At 41.6% G+C, this 16731-nt stretch overlaps 1 protein-coding gene across 19 annotated transcripts in view; it reads left to right on the plus strand.

The window, feature by feature from the left end:
• The window catches only part of APBB2 (amyloid beta precursor protein binding family B member 2), a 380935-nt gene that overhangs the window by 165969 nt on the left and 198235 nt on the right, over positions 1–16731 (plus strand). For 15 of the 19 annotated variants that reach the window (XM_081813013.1, XM_081813029.1, XM_081813028.1 and 12 more), the window contains one exon: positions 13520–14335. In XM_081813013.1, coding sequence (XP_081669139.1) covers positions 13520–14335 — 816 coding nt within the window. Of the gene's footprint in view, positions 1–1576; positions 1647–13519; positions 14336–16731 lie in introns of all 19 variants that reach the window. The other 4 variants (XM_081813026.1, XM_081813025.1, XM_081813027.1 and 1 more) reach the window with 1 other exon arrangement.

Below are 16731 nucleotides of genomic sequence, written 5' to 3' on the forward strand. Positions count from 1 at the left end.
AAAAAAAAAAAAAGAAAATTGAATTGTAAAATACTTTTCAGGAGCTGAGAAGGGTATAGGGCAAAAGCAAAGGTGAATAGAGGAAGCATCTTTTGCTGTTTCAGGACAATTTAAAATAAACCCACCCTTTTAATTATAGCAGAGTAATGAGCCTTACCCACAATGTGTGGAAATATAATTAAAAATGTATTGTGGGTCAGTAGACCAAGTTGTCAGGTCATTATCTGAATCATAAAGTTGGGTGTAATGCCCATTAAAGGTTACTAGTTTGGAAAGGTTAGAATAGAATTTAGTCTCCACAGATACAAAGTTATACAATTTGAATAATGCTTTAGAAAACTGCCAACATTTGACTTTTTAAGAAAAAACTCCACACGTAACTGTAATAAACAGACAGAAATGTGCGCGTGAGGGTGCAGCTTGATGAATTTCCGTATCCAGTGCCATCATGACATCCCAGAGTCTACCCTCTTGCTGCTCCCCCTTTCCTGCCCTCCAGGGTAAACCACTGTCTTGACACAGATAAGTTTTTCCTGTTTTTGTACTTTATGTAAGTGGAATCATACAGTATCCGCATTTGAATTATTATAATAGATTATCATTCTAAGTGACATTCCTGATAGCAATTCATTGAAAACATGGTCTGTTTTCAGTTTTCCTTATTATGTATCTAATTTGGTAAACTGGCAGTTTACGACTGTGTCTGGTTCTTTATTATTCTTTTAAGAAATTTTCCGTGTAGATGTATGTATTTATGTGTGTGTGTGAACTTATGTGCATGTATACAGGTATATGCTTTTAAAAATTTTACTCAGATTCGATTTTGCCCTGTTGTGCATGTTTTTCACCTCTTAGTTATGTCTTAAAGCCCTCTTCATATTAGCTCATGTAGATCCACTTTGTTTTTCCTAGTGAGTCATTGTTATTTAAATTTGCATTTTCTTTAGTTTTGAGTGAGGTTAGTTATTTATATGTTTCTTAGACATTTGCATTTTTCTTGGGACCTGTCCTGTCCTTTGCTCATTTTCCTACAGGCTTGTTCATATTTTTCTTAATAACTTCAAGGAAATTCTTAATAACGTCAAGGAGCTCTTTCTATATAAATGAAGTTAGCCCTTTTATGTCATTGTAGTGTTAATTTTTTTTTCAGTTTGTTTTTTTGTCTTTACTGTGTTTATAGTCATTTTGTATTCCCAGACAGAATGTTTACATTTTTATGTGGTGAAATGTACCAGTTTTTTCCTTACCGCCTTCTGAAATGTGTGTTTTTAATGAGAAAAAGCATTGGAAAGTTGAGACACAGAGATAAATAGACAGACAGACAGCAAGATAGATAGATAGATAACTGCAGCCTGGAATGGAAAAAAAAAAAAAATCTCAAGAAATGTTTGTGGGAAATGTGGTTAAGCGGAAATTCAAATTTCAATCAAATGTGTTGTGACCAACTATAAATAAACAAAAATTTGACTTTAACGTTTTTGACAGCTTTTGGAAGAATTGTCAACGCTATGCTTTTTTTTTTCTTTTATGCTTTGTTATTCAGGGTTTTAATTTCTCCAATGATCCCTCTTTTCAGATTTCAAATTATAACCTAGTTCCTGCACCACTACTGGCGACCCCGTGACCCATGTCCGAAGTACTTCCAGGTCAGACACACTTTCGCATGTTTCATTGCAGAGAAGCGGTTGAATATTACAACTTGAACAAATAGATATGCTGGATGATTGTTTTGATGTTGAACATGGTTTGCTAAAATGACATGTTTTTGCTTTTTCTTGTTCACTTAATGTAGGAAAGTAGATCGTTAAAGTAAGATAGAAGAATCCACTGGACTAACCTGTATTTGCGTAATAATTGCATGACTCTAGTAACAACATAATGATAGCATGATGTAAAAATATTTTAGTTGATTATAACAGGAAACTAAAGCTGTGTCAGGTTTTGCCATCTAGTATTGCATATGGCAGCCTGTGAACACTTACGTATGAACAGTGAGGTGTTGGTGGTACGTCTCCATAAACAGCATCTTAGCCATGGTTGGGTTTGTCTAGAGTAGAACTCCCCAATTCAGTATTCTCCCCGATCTAGTGCTGATTATATTCAGGCCTTAAGGAACCAGCTTAATTTTATTGTATATCCTTTCTTTGTGTCATGGTGGATGCTAGTCTATACACGATGTGGTGTGGAATTTACTTCTTCGCCTCACAGTAAGATAATAAGGAAGAAGTAATTGCGTTAACATTTTAAATTAAACAGAGGATAGGACTGCAAGTGAAAGATGAATCTGGTGGAATCTGTATTTGTTAGGATACAAACCACGCAGCAAATTCTGAGTTTTTAAGTAAGTAGGTTTAAGCCACGGACAAACAGGTATTAAAGTCTCTCAGTTCTGTAATTAAACTCCGGAAGTACATCCAAGCTGTTTTCCCCTTTATAGAATACTGCATGTTCTGTTTCAACAGAAAACTAAATAAAACATAAGAGAATAAACACTAAGCTCAGTAGAGATATATGAACCACAGGTAATACCTTTTTTATTCAAAACAGCCCAAAACAATGTGACAAGCCTAAATTCACACAGGAAAATTAGGAACTTAGAGCCGATTCTTAGAGGCCATCTGATCACGCTGTGATAATTTAGGGGCAGGGAATAGATTTTCTTTGTAAGTACATATTTGAAAAGGCATATTAATTTTGGTAAATCAAGGCAAATACATGTGTCCTTTTAAAAAACTCAGTTTAAATTGTTGAGAATGATTCCTTTTAGGAATTCTTTAGCATTTAAAATTTTTTATTCCATGGCAAGATAGGCTCTGGATAGAAACTTAAGAACAAAGCTGGCAAGTATATAAAATGTGTTTTCCTCTAAATGGAAGTGAACTAATCAAATAACTTCTAGGAATTTCTTACTGTCACTTATATTTTATTGTGCTAATGTATTCCTTCTTCCTAATAGTACTCAAATTGCTTTTATTCACTGGTAGTTATATAAGAGATAATGACACCGTTATCCAGCAGGGTTTTTCAGTGACAGCTACTACTATTGTGTATTGGTATAGGATGCGACACGTTTTACACGGAAAGCAGGATTCTTATTTCAGTGGAGTGTATAGTCCAATCATTTTTTACTTGAAAATTCGGATAGCGGCTAGTGCAGGAAAGTCTGGACTAGTAACTGAGATCAGGTAGCCTTCCGTCCCATTTCCCGACTCTTGGGAGCTGTGACTAGAGGGAGCCTTTTAAAAAACAAACATACCCCAGAACATACACCATTATTTGCCTGGAAGATTCCTCTTGAACCTTCAAGATTCAACTCAGGAGTCCCTTCCAAGCAGGTCTTAGCCCGTGACATAGTCTAATAGTTCCCTATTTCAAGGATTTTGCCATTGTTTTATATTCCCTGTTGGAATTGACTTGAGGCCCAGCTTGTCAGTTACTCAAGAAAACCTGTCATTCATTACTTGATCGCTCACCTGCTTTTTCTCACCTAAACCAGTATTCTCAAGCTTGATCATTGACCATATTCATCAGACTTGGTCATAAAAATCTAGAGCTGTATTTAAAACATACATTAATCTTCCAAAGATGTTAAGCCTCTTCTAAACGATGAAAATGGCTTAGAAATTGAGTGGAGAAAATATCCTTGGGATAAGCATATACTGTCCCAAGGTGACTGCTTTGAAGGTCTTCATTCTTATTTGAATATACAAATTCTGACTTGGGTTTCCAAAACAGCTAATCTTCACATTTGCCAGGGGTGATTTTGGAATGCCAGGTTCCCTCATCTGGCGTGCCTTTCTCATCCTGGGCCACCGGTGGACTCCTGCCTACCCTTCAAGACCCAGCTCAGCTGTGCTTTTTCAGGGGTGCTTCTCTAAACCTCTTTCCTCATCCCAAATGCCTTTTTCTCATAAGACTCTCTGCCTACTTGAGCCATGGTGAGTTTGTTTAATAACTGTTCTTCTCATTACTCACTCTGACAGTTTCTTGAAGAAAAGTATCTGGTACATCTCTCTTGAGTCTCCGCAGCTCCCCTTGGGATGTTTAACAAAGCCTATCCTCAGGCAATTAAGTTGAGTGGGCATGGGAAACCCTTAGGTGGGTGAGACCTAGCTGTTGAAATCACCCTCTTCCCCTAAAGCCTGGGGAAGTTGCCCTGTGAATCAGCTGTGTGAAGCCACTCTCCTCTGGCTTTAGAAACTTCTAAGGTTAGGGGCGCCTGGGTGGCTCAGTTGGATAAGCGTCTGATTCTTGGTTTCAGCTCAGGTCATGATCTCAGGAGGTCATGGTCTCAGGGTCCTGGGATCGAGCCCCACGGCCGGCTCCGTGCTCAGCAGGGAGTCTGTTTGAGGATTCTTTCTCCCTCTCTCCCTCTGCCCCTACCCCCCCGCTTACATGCAAGCGTGCTCTTTCTCTCTCTCTAAAATAAATAAATAAATCTTAAAAAAAAAAAAAGAAAGAAAGAAACTTCCAAGGTTCTAATCCCGTGATCTATCTGCCTCAGTGACCTATAACCTTTGCCTCTTTTGTTCAGAGAGAAGTTCTTATCATTTTCGCCACATTGAGAGTTTACTTTCAAGAGTAATTTCAGGAAACCAGCCTTATTTTGCCTCTCCTTCCTAAAAGAAAAAAAAATCGGAGTTATTTCATTTCCTTAATACTTTGAGGTCTAGTTCAAAAGGCAACATTCCTCAGGGTAGAAGTTTGGCTGTTAACTCCTCAGTGAAAATAAAACTGTGTAGCAGAAAAATGAAAGTAAAGAAACTGTGAAGTTTCCCTGATGAACAGGGCAAACATGGAGCTTCCCTGGGCCATTTGTCAATTTCCAATTTTATCAGCGTGTCGTGGGAGCACACGGAGAGCAGCGGGTTATGGAGAGGAGTTTCCTGTCGCTCCTGACAAAAATTTTTCTTGGACAGATGCCTAGAGGTCTCAGAAAAGAGAAACTGAGGGGGCAGGTTTAACTACAGGTTCCAGCATAGGTTTATATTAGGATGTCATCCGAATTACAGGGTCACATCTCTGTGCTGGGATCTTTGTGACTCTGGGTTCCTGAAAAGCTTTGTTAGCCATGGAATTTAAGGAATCCTGGCTTCATTTTGTTTAGGACTCATAAAAAGTACTCCATTTATTAACAAAACCTTTTTTTTTTTCAGTTGCTAAAAGGAGAAAACTCCTAAGCACATACAAAAAATCAATTGACTTTAATACCCAAGAAGTCTAGGGGTATCACGTTTCAGGTGTGGCTTGTTTTAGGGATTCCAACAACGTCATTAGAGCTTCCTCCTCTCTCTCTGTCTCATGGATCTACTTGCTCATAGGTCCATGCTAACTCAGGTTGCCTCTTGTTGGTGACCCTTCAGAGTTCTAGGCTTATATCTTCTAGTTCAAGAAAAAGAGAAAAGAGAGCACCCCTTTTCGGATCATTCCAGCAACAGTCTTAGGACTGGCTTTGTGTGGGTCACATGCTTTTCCTTGAGCCGGTCACCATAGCCATGGGGATTTGCTACTGACTGGATGGGCCTGGGCCATGTCTTCCACAAATTAAGAGGCAGTGTCATCTCTGCCTGAAACACTTGGGCTTGAACCCCTAGAATGTAAGCTGCGCAAGAGTAGGTATTTTTATTTTGTCAGTTTTGTTCACTGCTATAATCTTAGCAGTTAGAACCATATCGTTTCCATGGTTGTGCATACCAGAGACTCTGTTGAATGAAGGAATGAGAGTGTAGAAAGTTTGATTCCCCAAGAAAAATGGTGGGGCTGTGAGCTTTATGATATGTAAATTATATCTCAATAAAACTATCCTAAAAAATGAATAAAACAGTCACCAACCTTAAGGAACTTACCATTTAGAAGGGGAGATAGACATCTCAGTTGATATTTATGGTATAGTATAGAAGTGCCGATGTGAACAGCCTGCTACGTACCTAGTGTGGAGGAGGGGGCAGCCATCATTGTGTATAGGAATCAGAGGAAGGCTAAAGGAGCTGGGTTTTGAAGCATTTATAGGAGTTTTCAGGCAGGGTATATAGGGTGGGGGGGGAGTAGAGGAGATGAGGGCAAAGGACATTCCTAGGCAGAGGAGACAAACTGCTGCAGGGGGGAAAGAGTCGAGAGGGCATTGTCAGGAAAGTTGATTGTAGCTGCGATGTAGAGAACATGGGGGGGTGAGGGGGTGCAGTGATGGGAGATGTGACTGGAGGGGTCGACTGAGATTAGCATAGGGGAATTTGAAGTGGTTGTAGAGTGAGCTGAATTTGAATACCAGGGGGCCAGTAGATGGTTTTAAGCAGGAGAGCTACATGATCAGTTTGTTTTTAGAATGATACAGGGCAAAATGTGTCAGGCTAGACTGCAGAGCCGTTATGCTTGTAGATTTAGAAAGAAACAGTAAGTGATGTGGGCCTGAAAGCAGGCGTGGAGGAGGTGGAAAGGGGAAATGCGATTTACGGGAGGAATACTTCAAGGAAAATTAAGAGAATTCAGTAGGATAAGAAACTCACGAAGGGCTATTCCGATACCTTTAGTCTGGGAAATGTAGGCTGGCAATGCCATGAATTCTCACGTAGGGTCTAGCCCACGTGTCAATGGATTTAACTCCCTCCATCCCCCCAATTTATAGGGAGTATTAGACCAAGTGGTCTTTGATCTCAAATCTGTAGTAAGATCATGGGAGGCAAAGATAAATGGAAGTGGCTTGGAAGCACCAACTTCTGAGTCTCAATATAGTACTAGTATCAGGAAAAGCAGGCTAAAAAGTCTTACGTGGAGAATAGTGAAAGCAAAAGCTGGGTGAGGGGGAGTGGTCCCCGGGCAGAAGAGGAAGATAGTCATCCTTTCATTTTTATATCCCCAGAGCGTTAGTTTTTCTCCATAATTTTTAGTATTTACATTATTGTTGCGTTGCTCTTTCCCAGCATACGTAACTCTCTTCTGTTGATTGTTACTAATGATGCCGGTGGCAAATATGAGGAAGGGAGGAAACAGAGGAAGGCCCGGAATTAGGTGCTGGGGGCATGGTGGTGACAGGAACTTTGGGCCGTGTGTACCAGAGCCTCTGCTCAGCCTGGAAAACTTGGAGCTGGTAGGATGACAGCTGATGAGAAATCAGGTCTGGTAGAGAAGTATACCAGTCTGTTCTGGGTCACAACACATGTACTTTTGACTCTAAATAGCCTTTTCTTCTTTAGGGAGTTATGGCAGAATTGAACGAGAACTTTCTTGAGCCGAGACCGAGGAGTGAAATAAATCGGTCTGGATAGTCTCTTGAAAGATTTTAGTTTAAGTCCTGCTCAGATGCTACCTGGGATAAAAGCCTGAGAAAAGCTAGACTTTTAATGTAAGCATTTCTTGAGATGTTAACAAAACACTGGTGGTTTTTTTTTTTTTTTCACTGTATTCAATGATTTATTCTACAAGCGTGCATTGAGTACCTACTGTGTGCTGTGCTTCTGTTCTGGTCACTGGAGGTCACAGTCTAATGGGAAACTTCAACAGGGCAAAAATAACACAATGGGAATGATGCTGTCATAGAGATAAGTGTAGGGAGGTTTGGGAGTGTAGAAGAAGGAGCCCTGGAATCCGCCTGGAGGGGCAAGAAGACTCTTCACAACTATGTGATACCTACCTTGAATCTTAAGGGTGAAATAGAAATTTGCCAGATAGGAGGGAAGGATGCCGAAGATGTGCGCAAAGATAAGGAACGGGGGCACGGGCATGATCAGAGCGTCCCAAGTGCCTCTGAAATCATTACCTGGTTCTAGTGGTTCTCAGCCTTGGCCACGCATTGGAATCACCCTTACGGGGCCCAATCCCAGGCTGACTGAATCAGAATCTTTGGGGGTGTCGTTAGGAGTGGGTCTTAGCCTTCTGTACTTCTTTTTTAAAGCTCCCCAAGGGATTCATGCAGCTGGGGTTGAAAACATTTCCTTGTTCCTGTAACACCTGTTCCTTGACCTTTTGGAGCCCTCCGATCCCTTGGCCTTTTCCTCCCAGCTCTCCATCCCCTTCCCGGCTCCATTCCCTGCCCTCCCCAGGCCATACCCAGAATGCATTCCTCATTTGTTCACTTCCCCACATCCGACACCTTAACCCTGTCCCCCTCTGTGACTGTGTCTTTCTTTCCCCCTCCCATTCAGTAGGTTGCCTTTTCATTTTGTGGATGGTGTCCTTTGCTGTGCAGAAGATTTTTTGGGTCGATGTAGTCCTGCTTGTTTATTTTTGCTTTTGTTGCCTTTACTTTTGGTGTCAAATCCAAAAAACCATTGTCAAGACCCATATCAAGGGGGCTTACTGCCGGTGTTTTCTCCTAGGAATCTTACGGTTTCAAGTCTTATGTTCAAGTCTTTAATCCATTTAGAGTTAGTGCTTTTGTGTGGGACAAGGGCCGGGTCCGCTTTCATTCCTTGGCATGTGGCTGTCCCGTTTTCCCAGCACCCTTCAGTGAAGAGACTGTCCTTTCTCAGTTGTATATTCTTGGCTCCTTTGTCATGAGTTAATTGGCCATACATCCATGGGTTTATTTCTGGGCTCTCTAGTCTGTTCCATTGATCTGTGTGTCTGTTCTTATGCCATCAAACTTCACATTTCTTTTAGAAAAAGTCGCCAACTCTGTGTTTCTCCCACGTGACTATTTCTGGACTTTGTTCCTCTCCTTATGTTCCCCTAGCCTGCTTCCCCTCAGGGGAAGACTTTCCTTTCACAGAGAAAATTGAGGCTGTCAGTTCTGCTTTCCCTCGGCTTGGTGTCACCACGGGGGTGTATGTGCCTGTCCCCACCCATCCTCCCTCTCCTTCCTTCCCTCCTGAAGAAGTAGCCCTTGTCTTGGGCAAGGCTGACTCTCTCATGTCTGCTGTGGTCCCTCCTCTCATCACCTGGATTCTCCCTTATTCGTCTGTGCCTCTTTTGTGTTTCCATTTGTCCCTTCTCTATTGCCCTCCCTGTTTCCAGCTTATAAGCAATTAAATATCACGAAGACTCTATTCTTTAAAAAACAAAAATGCCTTCCTATAACCCCAAATCATCCTTCAGCTTCTCCTCTCTCCCCCCACTTTGTTTTTTAGTGAAGTTCCTTGAAGGTCACTCGCTGCCCACCTCTGCCATTCTCCCAAAGCTGTTAGGGACAGAAGCTGTCCATGTTCTTATAATCAGCCAGTGCTGCTTAATGGAGGCCTTGTCTTCATGCCCTGGTCAGGAGATCAATGACTAGAGTCAGCACGATGGCAGTGAGAAGGAAAGAACCCCCATTCCCCCGCCATACCTAAGTCTCTCATGCCCACCTTGTTCTTTCCGTACTGCCTTGATTGGACGATTTATGGTAGCTTTCCAGGTGGTCTCCATGCCTGTGTTTGGCTTCTCTTTGATCAATGTCAGAGTCAGACACTAACACCAAATGGAAGGCATGAAGATGGGGCTAGCCTGCCTCTTTGCTTAGGTAGACCCTCTGTCTACCTCATTCTGCTCTTTCCCTGGTGACCACTGATATTTTAATTGCCTCATTTATGTTGCTTCTTTAATGCCTTTTTACCAGAGTCATCTTGGAGAACATGCTGGAGGAAAGTTGCCCTTTCCCTCCACCACATAAAGGAATACAACACACACAACAGCGCACATCCTCTCCCTCTCTCTCTCTCTCTCTCTCCCTCCCTCTCTCTCTGTGTTTCTCTTCAGCCTCAGATTCATCCTTCATGCTACTGAAGTGCTTAATCTTCTTCTCTGCCTCCGGGTCAAGTCCAAACCCTTGGAGCATGTCTTGTAGGACTCTGCCTGACTCTTCCTCCCCTTTACCACATTTCCTTTTATGTTTTGATTTGCTAAGACTCCCCAAATGCTGATCCACCATCTTACCTTCAGATCCTCTCCAGACTGAGGTGGGAAGACCACTTACTTCTTTGCAGCTCCCCCAACTCCCATCCTGGTTGATTTTTATCACATTATTGTGTGTTTGTCTTCAACAAGGCTGAAAGCACTTAGCAGGTTGGACCTTGTGTGTCTTGGTTTCCCGATTCCCAGCATGGTGCCTGGCAAGAAGAAAGTGCTCAGTAAATGTGGTGGCCTGAGGTATGGTGATCAGAGACAAAAGTGTGTGAGGAAGGAAGGAACTGTAAAATAGTATTAATCCCTAACAGTATGCCAGCCATCAGGTTAAATACTTGACAGCCATCTCTCTTAGTTTTTGACAAAACTCAGTGAGGTGAAGTTACTATTACTATCATGATTTTACAGGAAAGAGATGGAGAGTTTAATTAACTTATCTGTTATATCAAAGAATTTGGACTTATTCTTAAGCTTTTAGACTCCAAAGAAAACAGCCAAATAGAAGATTTAAAGACACATTGTAAGATTTTCTTTGCTTTACAAAAGAAACACAAACCTCCTTTCTCTTACACTGAGGAATTTTTTCCCCTATTATTAAACCCCTCTGGACCCAACGTCTTTATCCCATCTTGTTAGTCTGTTTGCTTTCTCTGTGTCCATACAACAGGACCATTTCTATCACTTGGAGCAAATCAGGTGGTAAATCCGGGGGCCCTGGCAGGCAACCCTGTGCTCTGTCCCTTGGTTGTAAAGGGATGAGGGTTGCTTACATTTATTGTTACGTACTATGCTAAACTCTCTGCATGCATTTCTCATTTTAATCCTCACAACAACCGGGTGCTATTAATGTCCCCATTTTTCAGAAAAGGACGCTGAAGGTCTCGTGTCCTAGATCACTCAGCTAGTAAGTAGCCTTGTCTCCCTAGCCCTGAGTTCTCTGTTCTTATCCTCACAGGCACTGCCTCCCACTTTCAGGGGCCTCCTTCTTTGAAGCCTTGGTCTTTCTAGGAATTTGCTAACTTCTGCCTACTTCTTTTGACCCCAGATGACTGCCTAGCTGATAGTTAACTCCTAGAGACAACTGTGTACTTCATAGCATTAACTTGGCTGCCTGAGTTCTAGATGTGAACCTTTGATTTTGCTCTCAGATGATACCATCATTTAATATCTAAAACACACTCAAACTATGTTCAGGCTTTGATCTACAAAAACAGCACAAACAGACCTGTTTTGTACAGGATGGTCCTGTTGTTCTAATGTAACTCGCCCAAACCTCCCCTTCGTGTTTTCTAGCACACAGAAGAGTTACAAAGGGCATAGGGAGGACAGTGGGATCCAGAAGGCTAATGAGAACATGGCTAAAGTTTTTATCTGTCACACCTAGGATATAAAAGCTATTTAATCACCTAGAAATTTTGATAGTATTCTTTCTGAAAATGTTTATGGTTATGAACAAAGTAAATAAAACTTTCTCCCTAATAACATTGCTAGAATATAGTACCTGACATCATAAAATAGCCTCATAGAAATTTTTCTGTGATGTCTTTAAAAAAGCCAAAGATTTCCTACTTTCTCATAGTAGTGTCATTCTGAATAACCAAGAGTTTTCTCTTGTGTGCCCATGTTATAGATAAGTGTCGCAGGGAAAACTTCATGTGGGTTCAAGGTGAGCCCTTTCATATCAAGTGCTACTCTTGAGTGAGGGTGAATTCTAAATTGGAATACATGAAAATGGTAGTAAAGTTAGAACAGTATAATTTTTAAAAATTTAGTCATCACGGGGCACTTGGGTGTCTCAGTCATTAACCGTCTGCCTTCGGCTCAGGTCATGATCCCACAGTCCTGGGATCGAGCCCCGCATCAGACTCCCTGCTCAGCGGGAAGCCTGCTTCTCTCTCTCCCACTCCCTCTGCTTGTGTTCCCTCTCTCACTATCTCTCTCTCTCTCTCTCTGTCAAATAAATAAATAAATAAATAAATAAATAAATAAATAAATAAATAAAAAATTTAGTCATCAGAGTATTGTTTAAAAGGGAGAAACAAACTAGATTCTCTTTTCCTATAAAATGAAGCCCAGGTGCTTAGCTGTGTTGCTGGGTAAGCAGGAGTCCTGATAAATAACACTTCTATAAGAATGGGGTCCGAGGTTTAACCACTTCAGGTTACAGCCCTTAACTATCTCTGTAGGCCACACGGTCATTGCGTTATAAATGTGGGCACTGCCTACAGCATATGTTGCCTACCTTTCTAGAAGCACACAGACTCCAGGATGAGTGGGTGACTCTTTCCTAAAGTAGGTGATTCTGAGTATTTGATGATAGAAAGGAATACCTCTAAGCTCCCAAAAGGAAGATCATTCTTACCTTCCTCTCCTGGGGAAGGTCCCTGTTTTGCCTGGGGGTGGAAGAGGGAGTTGTCACAATACAATTTTAGGAATGTTAGGAGCTGTGCTTTGGTTCATTTGCTGGTGTAAACTCACTGAAGTCTCTGTGGAGGGCAAAGGATCAGATAAGAAAGGGGTCATTCTTCATAGACTGAGAAATGTGAAACCTTAGGAATTCTTGTTGATGAATTTTATTCCCTTCTAGTCTGAGTAACCTTTCTTTCTTCCTAGCAAGAGACACATGGAATAAATCATTGATGGTATGAACAATATTTGAGATAAATGCAACTGTCAGGTGGTTTCCTAGGAGTCCTGTAAGGGCACATGAGGACTGCGAACAGCTGAGTCTGTATTTTAATTCAGTGGAATGTATTCAGACTCCTATGGGGGCTCTAACATGGCAGTAGCCAAGGGCTCAAGGCTGCATTATTAGTAATAGTTTTGTGTGTGTGTGTGTGTGTGTGTGTGTGTATGTATATTCTCGAGTAACTGAGCCATTTCTCCAAAATGTCTGTTTCGTACAAATACTAAGCCCAGGTCAAAAATGTTCACAAAATTATTAGCAAACTCTAATGGAGATTTGGCTTTTCCAGGCATTCGGAACACAATTTCCAAACATGGTTGAGAAAAATGACCTTGGATGTATGGTGCATCAATGAACAGTGACCTTTTAGGTTAATTAAGAAAGCTGGAGCCCCAGAGGATTTTTGAGCAACTTTTTTTGTTGCCCAAAGGAATTGCAGAATAGAATTGTGGTGTGAATGTGTAGAAAGGGGGTGATTTTCAAGGTTGTGAATAATGACCAGAAGAAAATGCTTTTATATGAATGCAAAAGGGAGATGCTAAATAAACTTTGGACCCTTAGACCTCTTAGCTTTTCTATAAATTGGCTTTTGTGTATCCACATTAAGCCTTTTATTTGTTCCTATTTAATTTATGAGTGAGCAGTGAAAATAAAGAGGAAAATGGGTCAGTTCTATAAGAATGCATGCAATGGAGGGGCACCTGGGTGGCTCGGTCATTAAGTCTCTGCCTTTGGCTCAGGTCATGGTCCCAGGGTCCTGGGATCGAGCCCCATCATCGGGCTCCCTGCTCCGCAGGAAGCCTGCTTCTCCCTCTCCCACTCCCCCTGCTTGTGTTCCTCTCTCACTCTGTCTCTCTCTGTCAAATAAATAAATAAAATCTTAAAAAAAAAAAAAAAAAGAATGTATGCAATGGAAGCATTAACTCTTCCAATTTTTTTGTATAAAAATGTTGGCTCACTGTATGCCAAGCAGTTTAATCATGTCAGGCAGCTAACGACGAGTTTCTTTGTTTCCAGCTGACGCGGGTGTAGACACTGTGGCAGGGTTTATGGCCAGCAGCGGAGCCACAGACATCACGAATCGAAACAGCCCGGCCACACCACCAAATACCCTTCATCTCCGTTCCTCCCATAATGAACTGTTGAATGCGGAGATAAAACACACCGAAACCAAGAACAGCACGCCCCCCAAATGCAGGAAAAAATATGCACTAACTAACATCCAGGTGGCGATGGGCCTCTCTGATCCAGCTGCACAGCCCCTGCTGGGAAACGGCTCTGCCAACATCAAGCTGGTGAAAAATGGGGAGAACCAGCTCCGGAAGGCTGCAGAACAAGGACAGCAGGACCCCAACAAAAACGTCAGCCCCACGGCGGTCATCAACATAACTTCTGAGAAGTTAGAGGGCAAAGAGCCCCACCCGTGTGATTCCTCAGGCTGTGAAATTTTACCCTCCCAACCCCGGAGAACCAAGAGCTTCCTAAATTACTATGCAGACCTGGAAACCTCAACCAGAGACCTAGAGCAGAACTCGGGCAACCAGCACGGGGTTGTGGAAGAGAAGTCCCAGCTGGGCCAGGGCCTGGCCTCCACCATCATTGGGAATGGCGAGGTGCTGCCACAGAAACCAAACAAAGCCCAGTTCAGCCCTGAAGATGGTCAAGTGGCCACAGTGTCATCCAGCCCAGAGACCAAGAAGGATCATCCTAAAACGGGGGCCAAAACCGATTGTGCGCTACACCGGATCCAGAACCTGGCACCGAGCGATGAGGAGTCCAGCTGGACAGCACTGTCCCAAGACAGTGCCTCACCCAGTTCCCCGGATGAAACAGGTACCCCCGGGAAATGGTGTAGACTCATGTGGCACTTCCTCTGGGTGTGTTCAGTTATTGATGGAATTAATCTCTAGCCCGACCAAAAAAAGTCCATTTGTGGGCGGAGAAGAACATTAAGCCTCCTGGGGTAAAATTAGGCAGTTTGTGTGGAAAACAGATTTCTCAGTGGTTTCATTTTGGTTCTTACATCAGTTGCTTGTCCTGGTGAGCAGTTTTGTCAAACAAATGGGTCCTTGGTGTTAAGTACAGTAAAACATCATCTGTTTAGAAATTACAATGCCAGTGCTTAGGTGAACTATTTCAATATACTATAGAAATACTGGGTTTTGTTCAGCAAAGTAAGAAAAGAAATACAGTTGCAGGGGTCAGCATATAGCTTGATTAAAAGAACCAACTATTTTAAATTTCTCGGAACGGATTTATGCTCAAACTAATGAAAAGTTAGAAGTTTACAAAGTTTAAAAGTCTACTTATTATAGACATTTCCCTTTGACCTTTACTGGGGAACATGTTATTAGCCTTGTTCATGTGATATTTGAAAGTAAGAAAACGGTGTTTTTGTTTTTGTTTTTTTCTTTTAATATATTCAGAAGTTCAGGATTTTAACTAGTCTAATTGAGACCAGTCTTTCTTGACTTTGTCTATCTCTGTATCATCTTCGGATTTGTCAGAGGAATCACAGTTCGGACAGAAATGAACAGGGTTCTAAAAGCCAGCTACTTTCAAGTGCATCTTCTCATAGCTCCCCCAGTATACTGATGATAAGATTAAAACACGCGGAGCACTTGGTTGTATCTAAATTCAGTGTAAACAAGCACTCACAAAGGCTTATTTCTCTAACGTAACCGAGTAACCCAGCTCCTACCATAGTGGGTTCCAAGACCCTGTTAATGTGTTGTAAATATAACAGCACCACCATGGAAGGAAATAACATTTCTGCAACCTATGAGGCGGAGAAATTACAAGGACTCTAGATAAGGAAAAGAGAAGGAGAAAGTGAAGACATTAACTTGTTTAAAAAAAACCAAACCGTGTTTTTGAAGTGCCCTTTAAAATCGCGTTACTTTAGCTGATGGATTTCATCAGCCCGCTGTAGCTGGAGATGGCAGTAGGGAGGTTGAGATGAGTCCATTTCATCTCATAAATGTCTAGACCTGCACATTACTGGAAGCATAATTATGTTTAGTAATGTTACTGAATTCACAGCTATTACCTTTTACCCATTGAGAGGATTCATATCCTATAGCGGATGGACCCTGTATTGGAATCTACATCAAGGACTCCTTGAGTCTCTCCCAGCCAAACTCCACTTGCTGTTTTTAGCAGTGCCACCAAGACCTCATTGTCTTCCTCCCGTCCTGACAGTCTTCCCACTGCTCTCCCAGGCACGGTGCTTTCTGTTGGAGGCAGATTTCAAATTTTACTGCATGGTATTAAATGAACAGTAAAGTCTCCCCTGTTCCTCACTCTAGCCCCTTTCCCCAGTGATGGCCACTGTTGTCTTCTTCTTCTTCTTCTTTTTTTTTTTTTTTTTTAAATATTTCCTTTCAGAAAACATTTTAGGCATATACCCACCTTTATAATAAATTTTAAGATTTACCCAAATTTTATGATAATGATATTTTTAAAGAATCCTTATCTTTTAGAGATACATACTAATATATAATAGTATAATAGATATAATGTAATAAAATGTATACTAATATAAATAATATTGTGTATGGGATTTTCTCCGAAATAATAGAGGTGGAGATTAAAAAAAAAAAAAAAGAAAGAAACCAAACTGCCCCTAAGCTGATAATTGTTAAAGATAGGTACATAATGGTTTCATATTCTGTTCTCTCTAATTTTGTATCCTTTAATATTCTCCGCAATAAAAAGGTAAAACAAGAAAAAAATTACAAGAGAGAGTTTTACAAATGGTTTGCTTTTTCCTCTTACGTATGTATTTTGTAGAGCAGCACATATGAGGACGCAGTGCTTTTTTACCTCAGGTTTTTTAAGTATCAGGCATGCTTTTCCACCCTCTGTACTTAATTCAGCATGCGGCAAGTTCTCAAAATATTCAAGCTCCATGGTTTGTTTAATGATTCCCTCACCGCTGAGTGTTTGGATCGTTTCTGTCCACAGCCCCTTCTCTGGTTGAGTGTGGGTGTCAGTAAGGGTCTGTGGGGAGCATGGAATGCAGGCTGAACACACGTACTCTGCTCACTCTGACTCTCTCTGGGACACCTTCCTGGGCTCCCCTCTGCTCACTGCTCCTTCGCTCAGTGGCCTGGCATCACTTTCTGTTGTGTTTTTCTGGTGCTTGGCACATCATGGGAACTGAGTTAGAGCTTTCTTGACACAAGGGGAGAGGATACGTTCATTCTCCTCTCTTAAAGCCAGTTTTG

The sequence above is a fragment of the Leptonychotes weddellii genome, chromosome 2, assembly GCF_054177405.1.
Source record: "Leptonychotes weddellii isolate Sample4059 chromosome 2, ASM5417740v2, whole genome shotgun sequence".
NCBI lineage: Eukaryota > Metazoa > Chordata > Mammalia > Carnivora > Phocidae > Leptonychotes > Leptonychotes weddellii.